The sequence below is a fragment of the Heteronotia binoei genome, chromosome 5, assembly GCF_032191835.1.
Source record: "Heteronotia binoei isolate CCM8104 ecotype False Entrance Well chromosome 5, APGP_CSIRO_Hbin_v1, whole genome shotgun sequence".
NCBI classification, from domain to species: Eukaryota; Metazoa; Chordata; class Lepidosauria; order Squamata; family Gekkonidae; genus Heteronotia; species Heteronotia binoei.
The window spans coordinates 65,218,821-65,238,102 of NC_083227.1; the positions used below are offsets into that span (position 1 = coordinate 65,218,821).

At 39.6% G+C, this 19,282-nt stretch overlaps 1 protein-coding gene across 3 annotated transcripts in view; it reads left to right on the forward strand.

Moving 5' to 3' along the window:
* Window positions 1-19,282, forward strand: part of LOC132572475 (contactin-6-like) — a 421,055-nt gene that overhangs the window by 309,450 nt on the left and 92,323 nt on the right. For all 3 annotated transcript variants that reach the window (XM_060239569.1, XM_060239567.1, XM_060239568.1), the window contains 3 exons: window positions 2,349-2,485; window positions 7,551-7,680; window positions 7,868-8,018. In XM_060239569.1, the coding sequence (XP_060095552.1) occupies window positions 2,349-2,485; window positions 7,551-7,680; window positions 7,868-8,018 (418 nt within the window). The remainder of the gene's footprint in view (window positions 1-2,348; window positions 2,486-7,550; window positions 7,681-7,867; window positions 8,019-19,282) is intronic.

Below are 19,282 nucleotides of genomic sequence, written 5' to 3' on the forward strand. Positions count from 1 at the left end.
GGTGAGAGGGAGAGGCAGGCAGCAGAGACAAGGAGAAATGGCAGCAATCTGGGCTAGGCGGAAGGGGAAGAGGTGAGGAGAAGCAGCAGTAATTGTGGCTGGGAGGGAGGGGAAGGAGGCCAGGAGACACTGTGACGATTGGGGCTAGGAGGGAAGGGAAGAGGCGAGGAGAAGCAGCAGCAATTGGGGCTGGGAGGGCGGGAAAGGAAGCAGGGAGAAGAAGATAGTGGAGGAAGACAGCAATCAGGGAGGAGAGGGAGAGGATTTTTTTTTCAAACAAAAAGCTGGGGTGCAGGGCTAGTGCCCTAGGCAAGTGCCTAGTTCTAGTTTGCCTAGTGGAAGAGCCGGCCCTGCTCATGAGGGGATCCTTCCTACTCTTAGCTTTCCTCTCCATCCCCTGCATTGCTGTTCACTGCAGGTCAGTCATCCCCCCCATCACTGCCACCAGGCCTCCTGAGGCTTTCTTATACCCCCACCATTGCCACCACTGTATGGCCTGGAACAGCTCTCAGGCATTCCCTGCTTTCACTGCTGCCAGTGGCAACACTTGTGCAGCTCCTGACTTCTTTTGCTAGGCCTGCTAGGGCCTTCTTCACACATGCCCTGCCATTGCTGCTCCTAATGGTGAGCCTGGCACTGCTCCTGACCTCTGATGTCATGTCTGCTGTGGCTTCCTACCCTCCATCACCACAGCTGCTGCCAGGCCTACCATGGCTCCCAGAATCTGCTGTGAGCCTGGCACATGATGAGAAATTAGGTGTTGTGAGGGTAATGAGTTCTCAACGTTTGCAGAAATATCTGTTTTTAGTCAGTGTGGCCCCATTCAATGGGTTTAAGTATCCGCAGCTGAGCCCACATTTGAATGTTAGAATATAAGTTGTATGTATGTAAGTATACCACTTTAATGTTTGAAATGTTTTAATAGTTTAATATTTGAGATGTTTTGTTGTTTGAAACTTTTCAATGTTTTAATGTTCACCACCTTGGATGCCCTTAGTTGAGTTGAAAGTCAGTATAGAAAAACTTTAAATAAAGAAAATATTTCTATAAAGGATAGCAGGAATTCTTCACCTCTGTTCTCCAGCCCAGCCAATATGCTGCTCGGGGTTGCAGCTCTTTGCAAAATTTTGGAAATAAAATTTTGCTCAGAGCTCCATGCAGAACCAGAACTTCAGTTTGTTCAATTAATTCATTACTTCTCCTTCTCTACATTACCCATGTATATTTTGATAAAATACTGAAAGCATGAAGTTTTGATGTGATGCCCTAGATGCTATAGCATCAAGATTATTTTGTGTATAATATGAGAAGTCATATTTACACCACTTCAAGAGTAATTGCAGATGAAACTTTGTTCATACTCCAGTGCAAGAAAAGGGACACCAAGTGGGTAAAAACAGTATAAATCAACTAAAGAAAGCAAAAGCTAAAGCAAAAGGGCATTGTCCAGCTGCAGAATTAATTTTAGGGATTATCCTACTTAAACAAAAATAAAATCATAATAAAAGAATAGGAGAAATCTTTCCTTCTTATAAATAAGATTATCAGCAAATTGAAATGCACCTAATTCATTGAGTGCAAGATTTTGTGTATTATCCTCAGATTGTAAACAATGTAGACTGTGGCATGAAGCTATAAAGCGGAAATAAAACTGCTTCGTTTGCATAAAACATTAAGGGAAGGCGAGAAAAAATGTTTATTCCAGTAAGGGGGGGGGGGGGGCGGTTCATGTTTTAGCCTAATGAGACAATCTGATCTATTGCCTGCAAGTAGTATGCATGGTTCACCAAGTTATCTCAACACGTATGAGAGACAGAGGCAAGCACCCATTCACCCCTTTGCTCTTTATCTTCCACAAATGGGGGAGAGGGGAACAGGCTGCAGTGAGGATAAAGTCTTGGCAGAAGTTACACTGTCTCCCTCATCCACAAATGTCTTCTGTTGCACAAATGAAGATTACATTTATGAAACAGGCAGGGAGGTTGATTTCTGCTGAGTCCCTCCTCACTCACCAACCCTCAGGACACCCTGTTCCAAATCATTTCCTCTCCCCCCCCCACCCCAGTAGTATCATCTTGGAGCAGGGGAGTAAAAGAGGCTGTGTGGGGCAGTGGAACTCAATGAAAATTAGCTTCCATCAGGTTGTTACATGATATAGCTTTGAATGCAGCCTGATAGTTATAGATACATAGATAAACTTCTTCTCTTGAAGAGGTTTAAAATAGTTTCTTTTAATAGTTTGGCTCATAAAAAGATATGTTTTTAGTTTGTTACTTTCCCATATCCATAGTGTGAGGCAAGCTGAAATAAACTTATTATGATAACTTCTTGTTTGTTTGCTGATATAGCCCTACCTGAATGGACAACAAGCATTCAGAATGCCTATTTGTCTCTCTATGACACTTTAATATGGGAATGTACAGCAACTGGGAAACCAATGCCTTCATATAGTTGGCTTAAAAATGGCCAGCCCCTCACACCTGAGGTAAGACCTTCACCATTTCCAAATAAACTATGTTTGATATTGAAGCAAATTTTTGTGAAATCATCCCTCTATCTCTGTGATAGCTAGCTAGATGGCAGACAGACTGATATCCAGAAAGACACTTGATGGATGCCTATCCATGTTTGACATTAAGGAAGAAATCTATCACTTTTGGGGAGCTTCTAAGAAATCAGTTTGGAAAAACAGGGCCATAAAAAGTCATTTGGCCAGTGTAATTAAAATTCCTCTATTAGGGGCATGGGTCTATGACACAATGATCTCTGATTGGATATTCCACATATGACACTCTGATTTTTCTTTGGTGTGACACTCTGCTTCCTCGTTGGGTAATTGAATCACTTGATGTGACATAATTTGCCCTAGAAAACAGGCAATCCTACCTGTAAGGATTGGGGGATTCCTCCATCCTCTCCTCCCTCCATCCCTTCCTGCCTTTACCCCCCCTTCTTCTCAAGAGAAATCTCCCTCCAGAGGCCTTGTGTTTCCTCTGACTGAGCCTACTCTGCAAGATCTAGGTATTGTATCACCTCTCCCCCTATTCATACTTATTGAGCTAACCACTGTATTCCTCTTGTATGCTTGAAATTGTTTGATTGGGATGTAACTATTTGAAAACCAATACCTATAATAAAATCCATTATTAACCAAAGGATTTTCAGTGGACTATCTCTGTAAACATTGACAGAGATCCTTGCTCACCTCACCTCTTGTAGACTCAACATTTTGAGCTAAGAAATATTAATATTCCCTAATAAAAGGTTAGTTGAGGTGTTAACAAGACAGACAGACAGATCGATCCAGTACTGATATACATATTTCTATAAAGTTCAGCATTCAAGTCCAAAACTGTAACATTTTATTTCAAATAAGAGAACATTTCAAAAATATGGGCCCAGCTGTACTGCAGGCTGGTGCCGGGCACCAAAGACTTTGATGTCCTCTGGTCAGGTACCACGAGGAAGCATTAGAGTACTGATCTAGATCCATGGTTGCACTCAACCATTCAGTCACTTCATCTCCTTTGTCTACCTCAGCCTGGGCCTTCTGCCACTGCTGTTCCTGCAGAGTTGTAGCAGGTCCGGGGGGCGGCGGCGAGGGGTATGGGCCTGGAAGTTTTTCAAGGGAGGGAGCTCCTGCCTGGCAGAGGCCTGGTGACTACTTCAGAGGCCAGTGGTGTGGCCCCACATACAGGGTGTGGCAGAGTAGCCTCTGTCACTGCTAGGAGCTTCTGTAGTGCTGGACTCTCTGATCCTCCATAGCCTCTGGTTTTGGTTTTTTGGTCTTTTCCCCTGAAGTCTCTAGGTCTGAGTTACTGGGCTGATCCAAGAGTGTCATAATACTTTGGTAGCCATGACAGATGATCAACTGACTGGTTCTTCTGACTCTCTCAACAGTTTTCAATATCATCTCATATAGTATCCTTTTGGGCTACTTGTCTGGGATGAGTAATGAATCCTCTGTTCGGTGTTTGCTAAAGCCCTTCCAGGTACATAGATTACAGAAAGTGATCTGTGCAGGCTTTTCCCAAATCCTTGGTAATTGGCCACAATATTTCTTCTTATCCCTGGTTATTGAACACCTACATTCAACATCTTGGAAAGGTGATCTGGAGATTTGGAGTGAATTAAACTCTGTATCTAATCTCCTTTTCATCTAGTTATAGGTACACTCTGAAAATGCTGAACTAGTATCTGAAAGTATATAATGACCAAATTAGAATGAACAAATTTAAGCTGTCCAGGATGGATGTACTGTAGCTCATTAGTAAAATGTAAGAATGAACAATCTGTTTTTGATTATGCTGTATTAGGACTGCCAACTCCAGACTGGGAAATTCATGGAAATTTGGAGGCAGGTTCTGGGGATGGTTGGGGACAGGTGGAAACTCAAGAAGGATGTGATGCCATAGACATTGTTGTCAGGGGAAAAAAAGCCATTTCTTCCATGGGAACTGTTATTTGTGGTCTGAAGCAGTGTTCCCTCTAAGCTGAGTTAGTGTGAGCTAGCTCACTGTTTTTTAGCCTCTGGCTCATACATTTTCATCTTAGTTCAGGAAAAATGGCCCCAGAGGAAAGTAATTTATGCAAAAGCTCACAAAGTAGAATTTTGGCTCACAAGGCTCTACAGCTTAGAGGGAGTATTGGCCCACTGAGATTCCAGCAGAGCTTCAGACCCAAACCTGGAGGTTGGAAAACCTAGGCACACAAAGTATTCTTGGACACTTCATTATTCCCGGATAGATAGTAGACAGAGGGGGCTGGAGTGTTTGTTTTTTAAACTACTTACTCATATTGATTCATACTGATGAGATGTAGATATTCCTGAACAAAGCTGATCTGGCCACTATTACACTGATTTTGCTGAAATCCAAACTGCACCACTTGTAGAGCTATCTTTGAAGATGTTTCAAAACTTGGTACAAATGCAACAGGCAGACTGTTAATAGGAACTGACTACAATGAACCTATCACTCAATTTGTATATGGCCAGATCCAGATGAAGATGTTTTTGGTCTTTAAAGTCATTAATAATTCAAATGATTTGCCTTCATTTGGTTCTGAGGTGCCTGAGGGCTGTGGGATTCTCTTCTTAAATAAGTGCTTGGAGAGCAACCCTAGCAGTGCTTTCTGTGCTGCCACCTCTAAACAATGGGACATCCTTCCCCAAGAGATGTAATTGTGATATCTGATACTATCATTACAGCATTTTTGCAAACTCTTCTTATGCCTAGTGTTTTTAACAGACTGTTCTATTATTGGGTTTTGTTTATTTTTAATATGCATTTTCACATTTATGAAGTCAGCTTATTCGACCACCACCACCACCCCCCGCCCCGCATGTGCCTTAAGGGAGGGTGCTGTATTTTTTATTTTTATATGTAAGCCACTTGAATGTTCTATGGACAGAAAGGCAACTTAGAAGCCTTCTAAGTAAAAATAAATTATGTACCATACTTTGAAATAATATATATCTGTTGAAAAGAATCCCTTCTTAACAGGAATTCTTTGCATGCATGCATCCTGCCTAGCATCACTGTGTTAAACCATATTCAGAGTATGGTTAGAAGATGTATCATGAAGCTAATGAGGTTTCAGTTGGATATGTACTGGGATAACATGTACATTACACTGAATTCCACCACAGGGTATAGATGAAATGCTCTTCATAGGGGCAATAAAGTGCTTCCTCTGTTGGAGCCTTATATCTTTTTTTTTTTTTTTGCTCCTCAGAATTCTTTTCTGCCATTTTTCTTTCTTTCCATAAAACCATTTTTGCCATCTAACCATTCTTGGGCATTCACTTGGACACTGTTTTTCTTATTAATGTTTATTCATCTAGTAGCTGTACAACTTAAAACAAAACCAGTTGAGAAAGACCAAAAAGTCGAGCTTCTGCTTGAAATGAAGCCCTTGTATTGAAATGCTTTAAATTCATAGGCTATTTTGTGAGAAAAACAGAGACAGCGTGAATGTGTGTGTACAATTCAATCTGAGGACGGCAAACAGCCTGCAGGTAGAACTAAGCATGCAAAAGATATTTGTAGCCAGCTTCTTGGAAAGAAAAAGAGGATAAGTAATGGAATGTTGTTAATTAGATTGCTATGTACCAGCCAGACAACCTCCGGCTGTGTTCTCATCAATTTTTTTAAAGCTAAATAAGGTTGGAATGGGTCAGTACTTGAGAATCCTCTGAAGGAAACCCAAAGAGTTGAAGAAACAGGATCTCTTTTATTGAATAGATGGCATTCTTCCTTCTGCTGCAATGTTCAGGAAGCCATTGCACCGTTGATGTAACTGGCTTCATTTTAAGCTAGCAGATATATATAGCCGATCCTATCTTAGGCATTTAAGATTAGAGCCACACATACATCACATTGATTGGAGAAGAGATCTTGTTTGTGTGGTCCACTCCATGCATGTTAATAGAGATGAACAGAGAGACAGATGTGCAAATTAGGGATGGGCACAAACCAGGAAAATTGAGGTTCGTTAAGGTTTTCCACACATGCTCATGAACTCTCCTCCCCTCAGCTGGAAGGAGTCACATCCTGAAAGTTTCATACAAGGAAAGAAAAACTTTAAAAAAACATCTACATGCATTACAGAACATGATTATTGCCACAAGCTCTGGATCTCATTGAATTTCACCTTAGGCAAAACCTATTCATTCCTCCTTTAACATATAGAAAAATAGTAATCATATGACCTGAAGGATGTACGAGACATCAAATATAGTAACCCTTAACATTTCTACACATCTTTTAGCTAGAGATACATGCTTTCATACCCTTCACCATGTCCACTTTAAAATAAGCAGAATATCAAGGAATTTATTTACACAGAAACTTTATATACCACATCTTCAGTCCCTGCCAGGGCTTTTTTTGGAGAAGGAACACACAGGAACACAGTTCCAGATAAATTGGTGTCAGGAGGTGTGGCCTAATATGCAAATTAGTTCCTGCTGGGCTTTTTCTACCAAATCCCCCCCCCTGGTGCCTGCTCTAGGCAGCTCCTGACAGAACCATATAAGAATACCACAAAGTACATACAACAAGAAGGCCAAGTCAGATCAATACAATATGAAACCAAGGAAAGCCAATGAAACCAGATAAATAAAATCTGCCAGAACACCAAAATAAAAGAGCAATCTAAAATGATATTCATAAAATATTCCTCAGGCTTGGAGAACTATAGGATCATAGAAGAACTTTTTAACAGATGGCTCCTTTTAGCTAAAACTCTGGGTAAATAGAAATGTTTGGGCCTGGCACCTCAAGAAAAGTACGGTAGGCATCAGGTACTGTGTCAAGTATTTACTTGTAGACTGCACTAGAGAAATAACAGTGGTGAAATTGATATACTTGGTTAAATTATAGACGGGGTTCTGTGGTATCTGTGAAGAATCTGGCATACAGACATAGGTCTGGTCTTTTGTACTATTAATACTTTCCCCCTCACGAACTGAAAATTCACTTTTTAAAATTGGCATAGTTTATTTAGATATTGGTTTCCTTTCTCTCTCCCTCCCTTCTCTTTCTCAGGGTAGAATTCAGATTGTAAATGGAACTCTTACTCTAACTATGCTGAACATGTCTGACTCTGGCCTCTATCAATGCATTGCAGAAAATAAATATGCATCCATTTATTCCAATGCAGAATTAAGAGTAATAGGTAAGTTAATGAGTTCTGTGGGGGTTGGGGAGCCCAAAACTGGAATGGAGAATCAAATTAAGATTTCTTGGAAGAAGTCATTCAGCAGAGTCAATAGACATGCTGTCTGTAAGAAAGACAATTCATTTTCACAGAAAATGCCTTTAAAGTATTCAGATGTCACTTTTCCTTTTTTTATTATTACTAGCTTCAGCTCCTGATTTCTCCAGGAACCCTATGAAAAAAATGTCAGTTGTTCAAATTGGAGGTGAAGTCACCATTGAATGTAAACCAGATGCCTCTCCAAAGGCAGTTATTAGCTGGAAAAAAGGCACTGAGACTCTACAACAAAGCAAAAGGTATTTCAGTAAAGCATGTGTAAGTGAACAGTCCCAGAGCACTGTTGGCCAAGATCCAATAAGCTACACAGATTTTTGGAAGGGGCATGCATTCGCCTGATGGAACTGTTCCTGAATACCTTCTTAGTACATTCTGTTCAAAATGCCCATTATATGACCAGTTCAATAGCTTTTATAGCATGTAAGTGTTTATCATTAACTGGACATAAGTATTTACTGAATCAGACTATGTGAGGCATAAGTATGTGCATTCTTTTTATTTTACATACACCAGAATAAACAAACAAAACAGCATTTTGCTAGACCTTAGGATTTTTAAGGAATAGTTTTTTTGAGTCTGAAAAGAACAGATTTAGAGAGCTTCCGGGTTTCAGTGCTTCGTCTTCAGTGGGCTCCACAGAGCTTGTCTCTAACGGCCCCCTGAATCAGGCGGTTGGAAGGGTGCCACAACTGTGGTATCCCCAGGGGGCCCAGACAAGGGTTCCCTGACAGCAAGGAGCTTGACAGGAGCCGGGGAAAACGACGGCAGTTAGCCCCTGAGTCTCCTGTCACTCCGATGCTCCACCGCACCGATTGCCATGATGGCAACAAGAAGTGAATGCCCGACTTTTCCTTTGTCTTAGCAACTTTTCTAAGTTTCTTCTTTTCTACTGCAATTGCTGAAACTCTACCATGCAAGTAAGTTCACTTTACAATCTAACTGACTTATGGAATTCCTATCGTAAAACCAAACGGGAGTGTTCAAAGGGAGGGGGAGGAGGACGATTTTCCCCTCCCCCACAAGAGAGGCTTCCAAAAGGAGAGGAACAAATTGTTGAAAATTGGCACCCTTTTCTCTGGCGTTTTTAATTGGACTGAATACAGACACTCAAATTGATTTGGTTTATAATTAAACGAGCTACAATTGGAACATTAACATATTATAATACAGTCTGAATATAAGCTGAATATTTTTCTAAGAGAATTTATCTGATGGGGGAGCAGAATTGATGTGGTTTGAACTGGAATGTAAGGAAAAAGCACACAGCAGAAGGAGAGCTGGAAGATAAACTAACTGGGACTCTGAGCTATTTATTGACTTCTGTTATTCGACTGAGTAATTCTGTGGAAAGATGATTTGGCAAAATGAAGCTGATGATAAAAAAGATTTTTTTGCTACCATATCTTCTATAAAGCATGGAATCAGTCTTTTAGCTGAGTGAATAGAAAAGTGGGTGGAAAACTTTCTACTGAAGTACAGTGCAATTGAAAATCTACATGAGCAGGAAGGTTGAGAGATCCCAGAGTTGGGGAAAGTGAATAAACAGCAGCCTGGAAATGTGCTGGATGAAATCAAGATGAAGATGACTTACGCAGTTTTATTAAAGCTGTTGCAACAGGAAGTGCAGTGTGGGGGCCTTATCGTTCCCAGCAGAACAGATGAGCATGTTCAAAAAAATCAAAACTTGGAAAGCCTTTAAAAAGAAGGGATTATAAACTGTCTTTATATTTAGTCACCAACGGTACAACGTAATGAAACTGATACGTTATTTTGAACTGGAAGCTGGAACTTTATAATCTGGAGGTTTTATACTTTATAATACACGCAGAGTAACCCAGTAGAGACAGTGTTGTAGAGATTGCATTATTTCCTCCTTAGGCAAAAATAAATATGTATGGGGGATGGGGTCGTTATGGTTAATCAAGCCTCCTCTTCTTAAAGTAATATTCTTAAAGTAATATGATAGTTGGAGATAGTGTTTTAAAAAGTTTTTAGATAATTTCTGAATAATTAATTAATAATTAACTTACACAAATAGTTGGTTATGTTCAACTCACATTAATGAAGAGAATATAGATAATATATGATATCCAAGATCTGCTCTTGATCTCCAACTTTGGAATCGGTTTATACTGACATAGACAAAGTATTGTGCTCTTAATTTCAACTTCTGTTGGAAGCAAATAAGTTAGTTTTATAGATAAAGAGTGTATATTCATTTACCTGAATATGCTAATATTTTTATACTATTCAGTTAGTTTAGTTCTCTTGTTTTTCTCTTTGCTATTCTTTCTTTTTTTGATAAGTGATTTGATCCTATACTTTTTATTTATATCCTGCCCTCCCCACCGAAGCAGGCTCAGGGCGGCTCACAACATATTAATTCAATATAATACAATATAATTCAATAAATACTACATTATAAAACCATCGTTTAAATCAACATTCCACTTAAAATTAACATTTATGGTGCTAAATTTCAGGTTTTTAATAAATTGATGGTGGAATACAAGAGCAATGAATCTATCATTAACTCAGCATTCAGCGAAGGCCATCTTTAAAAGAGTAGTCTTGCAGGCCCTGCTGAATTGCTCAAGACTCTGCAGGGCCCGCACTTCATCCAGAAGTTGATTCCACAGGTGTGGAGCTGCAATAGAGAAGGCCCGTACCCTTGTGTTCTTCAATTTGGCCTCCCTCGGCCCAGGGATGTTCAGCTGGTTCTTTCCCACTGACCTCAGTGCTCTCTGGGGTTCATATGGAGAGAGACGGTCCCTCAGGTAGGCAGGCCCTCGACCATATAGGGCTTTAAAGGTAATAACCAGCACTTTCTACCGAACCTGGTATGCAACCGGCAGCCAGTGCAGCCCGCGCAGCACCGGCTGTATGTGATCCCACTTCGGGAGCCCTAACAATAGCCTAGCCGCTGTGTTCTGCACCAACTGCAGCTTCCAGGTTTGGCACAAAGGCAGCCCCATGTAGAGGGCATTACAGTAATCCAGTCTTGAGGTGACCGTTGCATGGATCACTGTTTCTAGGTCCTGGCGCTTGAGGAAGGGGGCCAACTGCCTCGCCCATCTAAGATGAAAAAACACGGACTTGGCAGTGGCCGCTATCTGGGCCTCCATTGACAATGAAGGCTCCAGTAGGACCCCCAAGCTCTTGATCCGGTGTGCTGCTTTCAGTGACCGTCAAAAACTGGGAGAGGAATTTCTCCTCCCAGAGCACCACGACCCAAGCAAAGGACCTCCATCTTCGTTGGATTCAGCTTCAACCCACTCAGCCTGAGCCAACCTGCCATGGCTTGCAGCGCCAGGTCGAGGTTTTTTGGGACACAGTCAGGCCGGCCGTCCATTAGTAGATAGAGCTGGGTGTCATCTGCATATTGATGACACCCCAGCCCATAACTCCGGGCAATCTGGGCAAGGGGGCACATGTAGATGTTAAATAACATCAGAGAGAGCACTGCCCCTTGCAGCACCCCACAATCTAGTGGGTGCCTCTGGGACATCTCTCCCCCAATTGCCACCCTTTGTCCCCGACCATCAAGGAAGGAGGAAAGCCACTGTAAGGCCAACCCCCTGATCCCTGCATTATGCTTGTGTTATGCTAGATTTATATTAACTCCTGGACTTTTTATTAAGTAGTTATTCTTTTGTACAGCATTAGTAGAGTAGGGAGGACCAGAAATTCAGAAAAAAGAAGGACCCCCTAAAAAGTGCTTGAAAGAAAGTGTTGGTCTTGGACTTGTTAAATTAATGGAGTTTACTGTACATCACAGTATGCAAGCTGATAATGTGATTAAATTAGACTAAACATTTTTATCGAGGAACAGCTGTTGTGATTGTGACATGGCTACTTGACTGATGCACTGCTTTGGAGAGGAGAAGTTCCACAGTGCAACTGAACAACAACAACACAGCATGACAATGATCACACAGATGCTGAAGCTCAGCATTTCTTTTGTCTGCAATGCATTGTTGCTCCCTTTTCCTGATGCATTTAGCATCAGTGTATGCCTGTGGTGTGATCTGTTCTTTTTGCCCTGACATGGTTGTGTTGTGTTGTGTGCGTATATACACATATAGTTGTGCATACCATAGAGCATGCACCTCAAGGTGTCCATTTTCTGTAGGGGAAGTGATCTGACTTCAGCTTTCCATTTCCTCCCCCCTGCTTGCAGCCTCTACTTTCAAATTCAGTTTTTTTCTTATAACTAAAATATTAAGCTATTTTTATTTCTAAAGTTCGTTTGAAATAAATTATTGTTTTCCACTTGTTTGTTTTTTCTTTGGTCTTATTTTGGATGGCTCTGATGCAGCCCTCTAACTGAATCGTTACTATATCCTCTTTGGGCAGAAAGTACATTTCTGTTTCCAGATTTTAATAGATATCTATTAAATATCTATTGGTGTTAGGAATCAGAACAAGACAAGTTCTTGTTGTCAGTTTCACAATAAGGACAAAATGAATTCAAATTTATCTCCTCTCTTGATGGCATACTAGTATTATTTAATAGACCAGTGGGATTGATTTTTCAGCTGCTAACTTTAATTAATCACTTCATTTCAGTTTCTGGCTAATGGGTGAAGAGACAGAAATCAAAGACATAGATTTCCTTTCATGCTTGCATTGCATCATGTACTCGGATATGAAAATGCAGGCAACATTTCAAATTATTCAGCAGAATCACTTGGACCTCTTTCTTTTCAAAGTAAATCCTGAATAGACTTACACTCTTGAAGTCAATGGGTTTAGAAGGATGTGACTCTGTTTAGGCATGTTCCTTTCTTCCCTTTTGCTCAAGGTGAAATAATATGTTAACACCATGTTGTACATGATTATAACTCCCTCAGTTTTATTCTCAACAATCAGTTGTATGACTTTCAAAAACTAGGACTTTGTAGAACCTCTCTGAGGAAAATAGTTTTTCATTTTTTCTTGATGTTTCTCCTAAGAAGGATCACCTCAAAGTTTCCTTTAAAAAACCTGTCAAGTGATATTTTATGACACCTTCTTATAGTATACTCTGTCAGAATTTCAGATATGTGAGAAATGAACATCAGAGCTGTATCATAGCCTCAGAGTAATGAGGATGACCAGGAGCCTGAAGACCAAGCCCTATGAGGAAAGGCTGAGGGACTTGGGAATGTTCAGTATGGGGAAGGGAAGGCTCAGGGGGCACATGATTGCCCTCTTTAAGTGTTTGAAAGACTGTCAGAGGAGGATGGGGAGCTGTTCCTGTTGGCAGTAGAGGATAAGATTCGAAATACTGGGTTTAAATTAAAGGCAGAAAGGTACTGGCTGGATATTAGGATTTTTTTTTTTTACAGCAGTGGAATCACCTAGGGAGTTGGTGAGCTCTCCCTCACTGGCAGTCTTCAAGCAGTGGCTGAATTAACAATTCTCAGAGATGCTTTAGGCTGATCTTGCATTGAGCAAGGGGTTGAACTGTATGGCCTGAATGGCACCTTCCAACTCTGTAATTTTGTGATTCTGTGTACCATTCTTAGAAACATATTTAGGAAGGTGTTTTCCAGACAGGTGTGTTTTGATTGTTCTTGATTATATTCATGTTTACTTCACAATCATATATCAAATTGTGACACTGCACAAAATGTATATGCACCTTTAACATTGCCTTGCTTTGCAATAAAACGGAAAATAATCTGAGACTGATAGACATACATGTGAAATATGCTCAGTAACAGTGCATATGCTTTGCATGCATGAAGTCCATTGTTAAATCCTTGGCATTGCTGGTTAAAATGGTCTTAGAAAAAATGCTGGGAACAACCAGCATCTAAGACTTTGGAGACCCACTTCCATATTCAGGACTTAGCTAGAAGAACCAATGGTCTGTCAGAGTGAGGCAGCTTCTTGTGCTTATTCTGTGACACTTCTGACCACCCCACATTACTCCATTGTTCATAGTATTCAGTTCTTCCCCTCTCTGTTTCCTGAGGAAATGAGAAGCGAGCAGGGGGGAGAAAGAGCAGTCGCAGAGAAAAGGTAATGAGCTTGGGGCCAAGCAGAATGTAAAAAAAAAAATCAAGAAAATAATAGGAAAGGTGAAGGCCCCACGCTTGTTTCTTTCCTATCATTCTTAGCTGTGGTTTCTTCTTTTGTTGTCACTTTTCAACAGAAAATGACAATTTGTTGGACTCAATTAAAGTCTTTACACAGTCCTTCTGTTGGATTTGTTTTTACTTTGAATCTGTGTGCAACCAAGGAAAGTATGTGAAACTATTTTAATGAGTGCTCTTGCACTTCTTCCGAGCTGTGACTACCACATGAAGTCCACTGTCACCTCACCTTCAGCAGAAATCTCACTCAAATTAAACATTAGGTATAAAGAAGTAGCCTTGAGTGACACTAATGTTTAAAAATACCTTTGCTTTCATATCTGTCTTTTTGGAGAGACTATAATGACAATGAAACTAATGGAAAAAGCCTTCTCTGTGTGGGTGCAGCACCAGTGCACTGAGAGAGTCATCCCTCTTTGTCCACATATATCCGGTAATGTATACCAAAGGGCCATGGAAGAAAATGGGAGAACTGTGTGTTTTCCACATTTCCACCTGGAGTCAAGTAACTTAGCAAAGTGAAGGGTAAAGTCCAGATGGGAATATAGTGGCCATGTACTTAATCCAGGCTGCCATTGCCTGAATTTACTTAGTATGCTGCCTGTGCCACAGCAGTAAGTTCTTACACAAAGTTACATCATGTGCATATCAAACTGCAGACTGTTGAGACAACAAGCGAGTCTTTCCGTGCCCCCCTCTCAGTGATATATGCATTGTAGGGCATTAAGAGAGAGTTTGGCTAGATTAAGAGTAATTCTCCCCTGACCCAAAGGTCACAAAAAGTCTACTTGAACTACCTATGTGTATTCTAATTAGTACATTAAGGCTTTGAGCCTTTTATGAGGCTTAAATTTAGATTGGGAAGAAGCTTTTATTTCAGTTCCTAATACCATTTTAGGCATGAAAATCAATCATTAACAGTTGAGTTACATTTAATAATGACAATGTGAACAAAGTACTTGTACTAGGTGAGATTTCCCCAGATGATTGGACTTAAAATATACAAGTGAACTGGGATTTAAGACCTGAAGACACTGTATGAATGTATAGCAACAAAGTAAAGCATGAATTAAAGATTCTTTACTTTTAACATCATTAATTTTGATTTCTACAAGTCTTGAAATTGGGCATTGTGGCTTGAATGCACTGGAGCATTTCCTCAGACAGAGTGATTCCCATCCACAAACCTTGGTTTCTCATCTCTTGCTGTTGTTCCATATTCCTACTCCACAATTCTGCTTCTAAAAGACAGAGAATCCAAAGGAACAAATTTTGGAGGGCATTTGGCAACAGGAGGTTTATGTGAAAAAGTCATGCTCCCTGGAAACACTTCATGGTATGTTTGGTCTGTCCAAATCCATGTTTACAATCCAAAGACAACTTTCTGTTTGATCTTGTCCAGTGAGATTTTTGTTTTTTCCCCTTGGAGCAGTGGCCTCTCATGGCAAGTCACAATCTACTGTTAATATGGTTTACAAAGCCTTTTAAAGAATATTTTTTTTACATGGCAAGAGAGTGTTGCTGTTTGAGAAACACATCCAAACTCTTCTTTGGACATCCATGTATAGTACTGTGGATCCTAGCTCATGAATCCAAATGCAGATCTTAGAGCTGGATGGGGAACATTATGGTTCTCTCATCTTAAGTTTTATTGTTTTATATCAGTTTTTGGAAAATGGTTTTTGTGTGCATAGTATTTCCCAGCATCACTTTTTTTGTTATAGTATATATAAACCCTAAGGTATGCTAAGAAAATAACAAAAGTAACATAATTGCCTTTTTAATTAGCAGGAAGCAATATTTTTCTCACACTTCTTATTGCTAGTAATATTGTTTACTCAAATGACTTTGATATCCCTATTCAACTAGAATTTGGAACTTTGTTTTGATTCAAATTAACCTTGATTTTTATAGTATATATGCTGTATAGGGTCAGACTGTGCCAAGTTGATTTCAGAGCTCATTAATATCTACTTGCAGACAGAGAGAGAACTCTTTTAAACATAGTTAAACATAGTTTTATTAAATAGCAGTAATATTAGCATACAAATTACACCCAAACAGGTAGAAAATTCATTAACATATAATATAAATAATAGACTCTACGATGCACCCCAGTGGCTCTATTAAATTGTAACCAAAACTATCACGAGGCACAGTTTACTCACTTGACTTCGTTTTGTTGTCACTAACAGCTGTATAAATGTATCTGTGTAATGATTTCAGTTTTATGCTGAATACAACTAGATATAATGAAATATGTCCTCTGTTTCTTTTGGACTTTTTCATGCATAGCCAATGGCTTGCAATGTGGTTAAATATGACAATTATTAAAGAAATGGTTATTTTTTTGGTAAAAAATGTAGATTGCTGTTTTTTGAAATATACTGCATAGGGCATAAACCAAAGAACTGTGCTAAGAAAGGTGAATGAAAGCTGCCTACTGAGTCATCCATCTTCATCCATCTCAAGACAGCTCCTTTGTAACTGCTCCAATAAATACTGGATTGGATTTTACCAACTTTTTGCTTGTGGGAAAAAAGAGAGGGATCCCCTTAGAACACCCACCCCCACCCCCCAAAAAACCTTTTTATCCTAGAGATCATTGGATCAGTGTGCATCCATGCAGGGTGGTGGCTATAGTTAGAAGATAAATTTGGCAACATGGAAGAAAACAAATCTGACTGGAGCTAACTTGTTCATGGCCTTTTCTGCATTCTCATTTTCCTCACGTGTAAGTTTCTGGGGGGTTTTCTGGTATGGGGGTGTGTGTTCTGTTCCATATGTTTTTGTTCCCTCTATTGGTTGATTCAATATTACATCAATTTATGTCCAACATTAAAAAAACTGCAAATTAAATATAAAAATTGAACACAAGAGGGAGTGAAACATGTGCAGAAAAGAAAAAAATCCTGAAGAAAGAGGAAGTTACAAACAAGATAAATGAGAATGCAGAAAAGCTCTTTGTCACATCAGTGTATCTAATGACAAACTACTATCTTAATCATGTTCACTCCTACAACAAGCTGTGAGACACAATGATGAAATCAATTTGTCCAGATTTTATACATGGAGAATTCTGCATGCAAAGCAAGCACCCTACCACCAAGTTTCGACACTTCCCCTATGCTGAAAGCCTCACAATAAGTCCAAACACAGATATTCCAGCAATTTGACACATGCTTTTGTTACAATTCCTTTCTAAAATAATAGGTATATTTTGAAAGAATGGGTAGGGTGACAGGAGAAGAGAAGAATGATCCCCTCCCCTTTCTTTAATTAATGTAATTAATTTTCCAAAGGCTCTGGAGGCCGCCCTGAGCCTGAGCCTGCTTCGGCGGGGAGGGTGGGATATAAATAAAATGATGAATGAAAATGTAAGTAGATACAAGAGCAAAGATGTCCATATGTTCAGAACACATAGACCATAAGTTGGATCCAGCCAGCTTTTTCATTCAGTCTTTCCTAATACAGACCTCATCCCACATGTCTTTGTCCATGGAAGGCCCAGGATCTCCAGCATAGCCTTTTGTTGGACAGAGGGACTCTCTTCTCCCTTTTTCATCAGTGTAAAAGCCGGTTGGATTTAAAGCACATTGTACAAAAACAATAGTAGAATAATACAATAGTAGAATATTTTCAATGCAGAATATTTTTGTATACAGTGTTCCTCATGTCTCACTCCAGATATGATTCAAGGCTGTTGCATTCTATACTAGAAGAGCATTTTGAAGCATCAGCAGGTTCAGTCCTATGTAGAGTGAATGACAGCTAGTTATCATCACATGTACACATCATACTGTTCACATTTTCAGTTTGCTGTCATCATCTACATTACTAAGAAATGTAACTTCTTATTCTGGAGCATATTTTACATTAGCTAAAATCATGGTGTCTCTTTATTGAGGGTACATTTGGGCAACAAATATAATACCTCTGGTTTTAACTGAGTTCATTGATTTTCATATTCTTCAATAACTATGACTCTGTAGCTTGTATGACCAACTTTAAGTTCCTTCTGTGCACAATGTATACTAAAAGGTGTGTTTTCGTGATATATACATATGATCCATGTGGATCCCCTGAGCTCCTGATTTGTGAAAATGAGTATAGTTAAAAACAAATCTAAACTATAATTCAGGGAATAATGATGAACTCCTAAATAGATTACTCCCTTCTAAGTCCACCGAAGTCAGAAGAATGTAACTCTGTTTATGGTTGCACTGTAAATTATCAGTTATCCAACCCTAAATAAGATTGACTTCCTAAATTAAGAAAAATTTCCATTAAGGTGACATTTCAACTCTATTAAGTTTGACAGAATCAGCTGTGGAATGACTTGATAATAAAATCTCTCACCTTTGGCTTTTATGTGTAACTTTCCCATGCAAATGTTCCAAAGTCATTTTTATTAGAAGTACTGAGGATAGATATTGCTATTCTGAAATCTTGTGCATCTAAGCAGCACACATTTATTTTGTATATGACATTTTCTGCACAATAAGGAGGATTGACATATGGATCATATGTGTATATTATGAAAACGCACCTTTTATATATCATATTGGATCATATGTGCATATTATGAAAACGCACCTTTTAGTATACATTGTGCACAGAAGGAACTTAAAGTTGGTCATAATCTAACGACAGTAAGATGATAGGCAACATGATTGGGGTAGACCAAGATGGGTAGCCATGTTAGTCTGTCTGTAGCAGCTGAAAAGAGTAAGAGTCTAATATTACCTTAACGACTAACAAAATTTGTGGTAGAATATGGGCTTTCATTAGTCACTGTTCACTTCTTCAGATACAGATTGGGGTAGGCAGTGTAAGACAGCCACATTCAGTCTACCAACACCCCTTCTGTGGGAGAGAAAAGCTTTAACTGACTAGTTAATATAACGTTGAAATTTTAATAACATTTGAATAATATGAACATATCTACTAAGAATTGCTTCCTAAATTGCTTCCCCTGGTGCAGGTGTGTGTGAGAGGGACATATATGAGCAATACCTTATCTCAAAAGCCTCCTAAACAAGGAAAAAGATTCTCAAAAATGGTGACAGTTGGGGTATTACAGATAACTCCATACTGAATATCTGCAATATAGTAGTATTCTGCCTTGACCTGGATAGCCAGACTTGTCTGATCTTATCAGATAAGAAAGCTAAGCAGTGTCAGTCCTGGTTAATATTTGGATGGGACCATCAAGGAAACCTGGGATGTCACATAGATGCAGAAAGTGATCTCTGAATGTCTCTTGCCTTGAAAACCCCATGGGGTCCTCATTAGTGGACTGTGATTTGACAGCGCTTTCCACTACCGCACTCTACTCAGAACACTATATTGTTGGGGTTTTTTAAATGTTGTTTGTGGTGGTGCAGTAATTTAGGATCTCAGTGCATGGTAGAGCACTT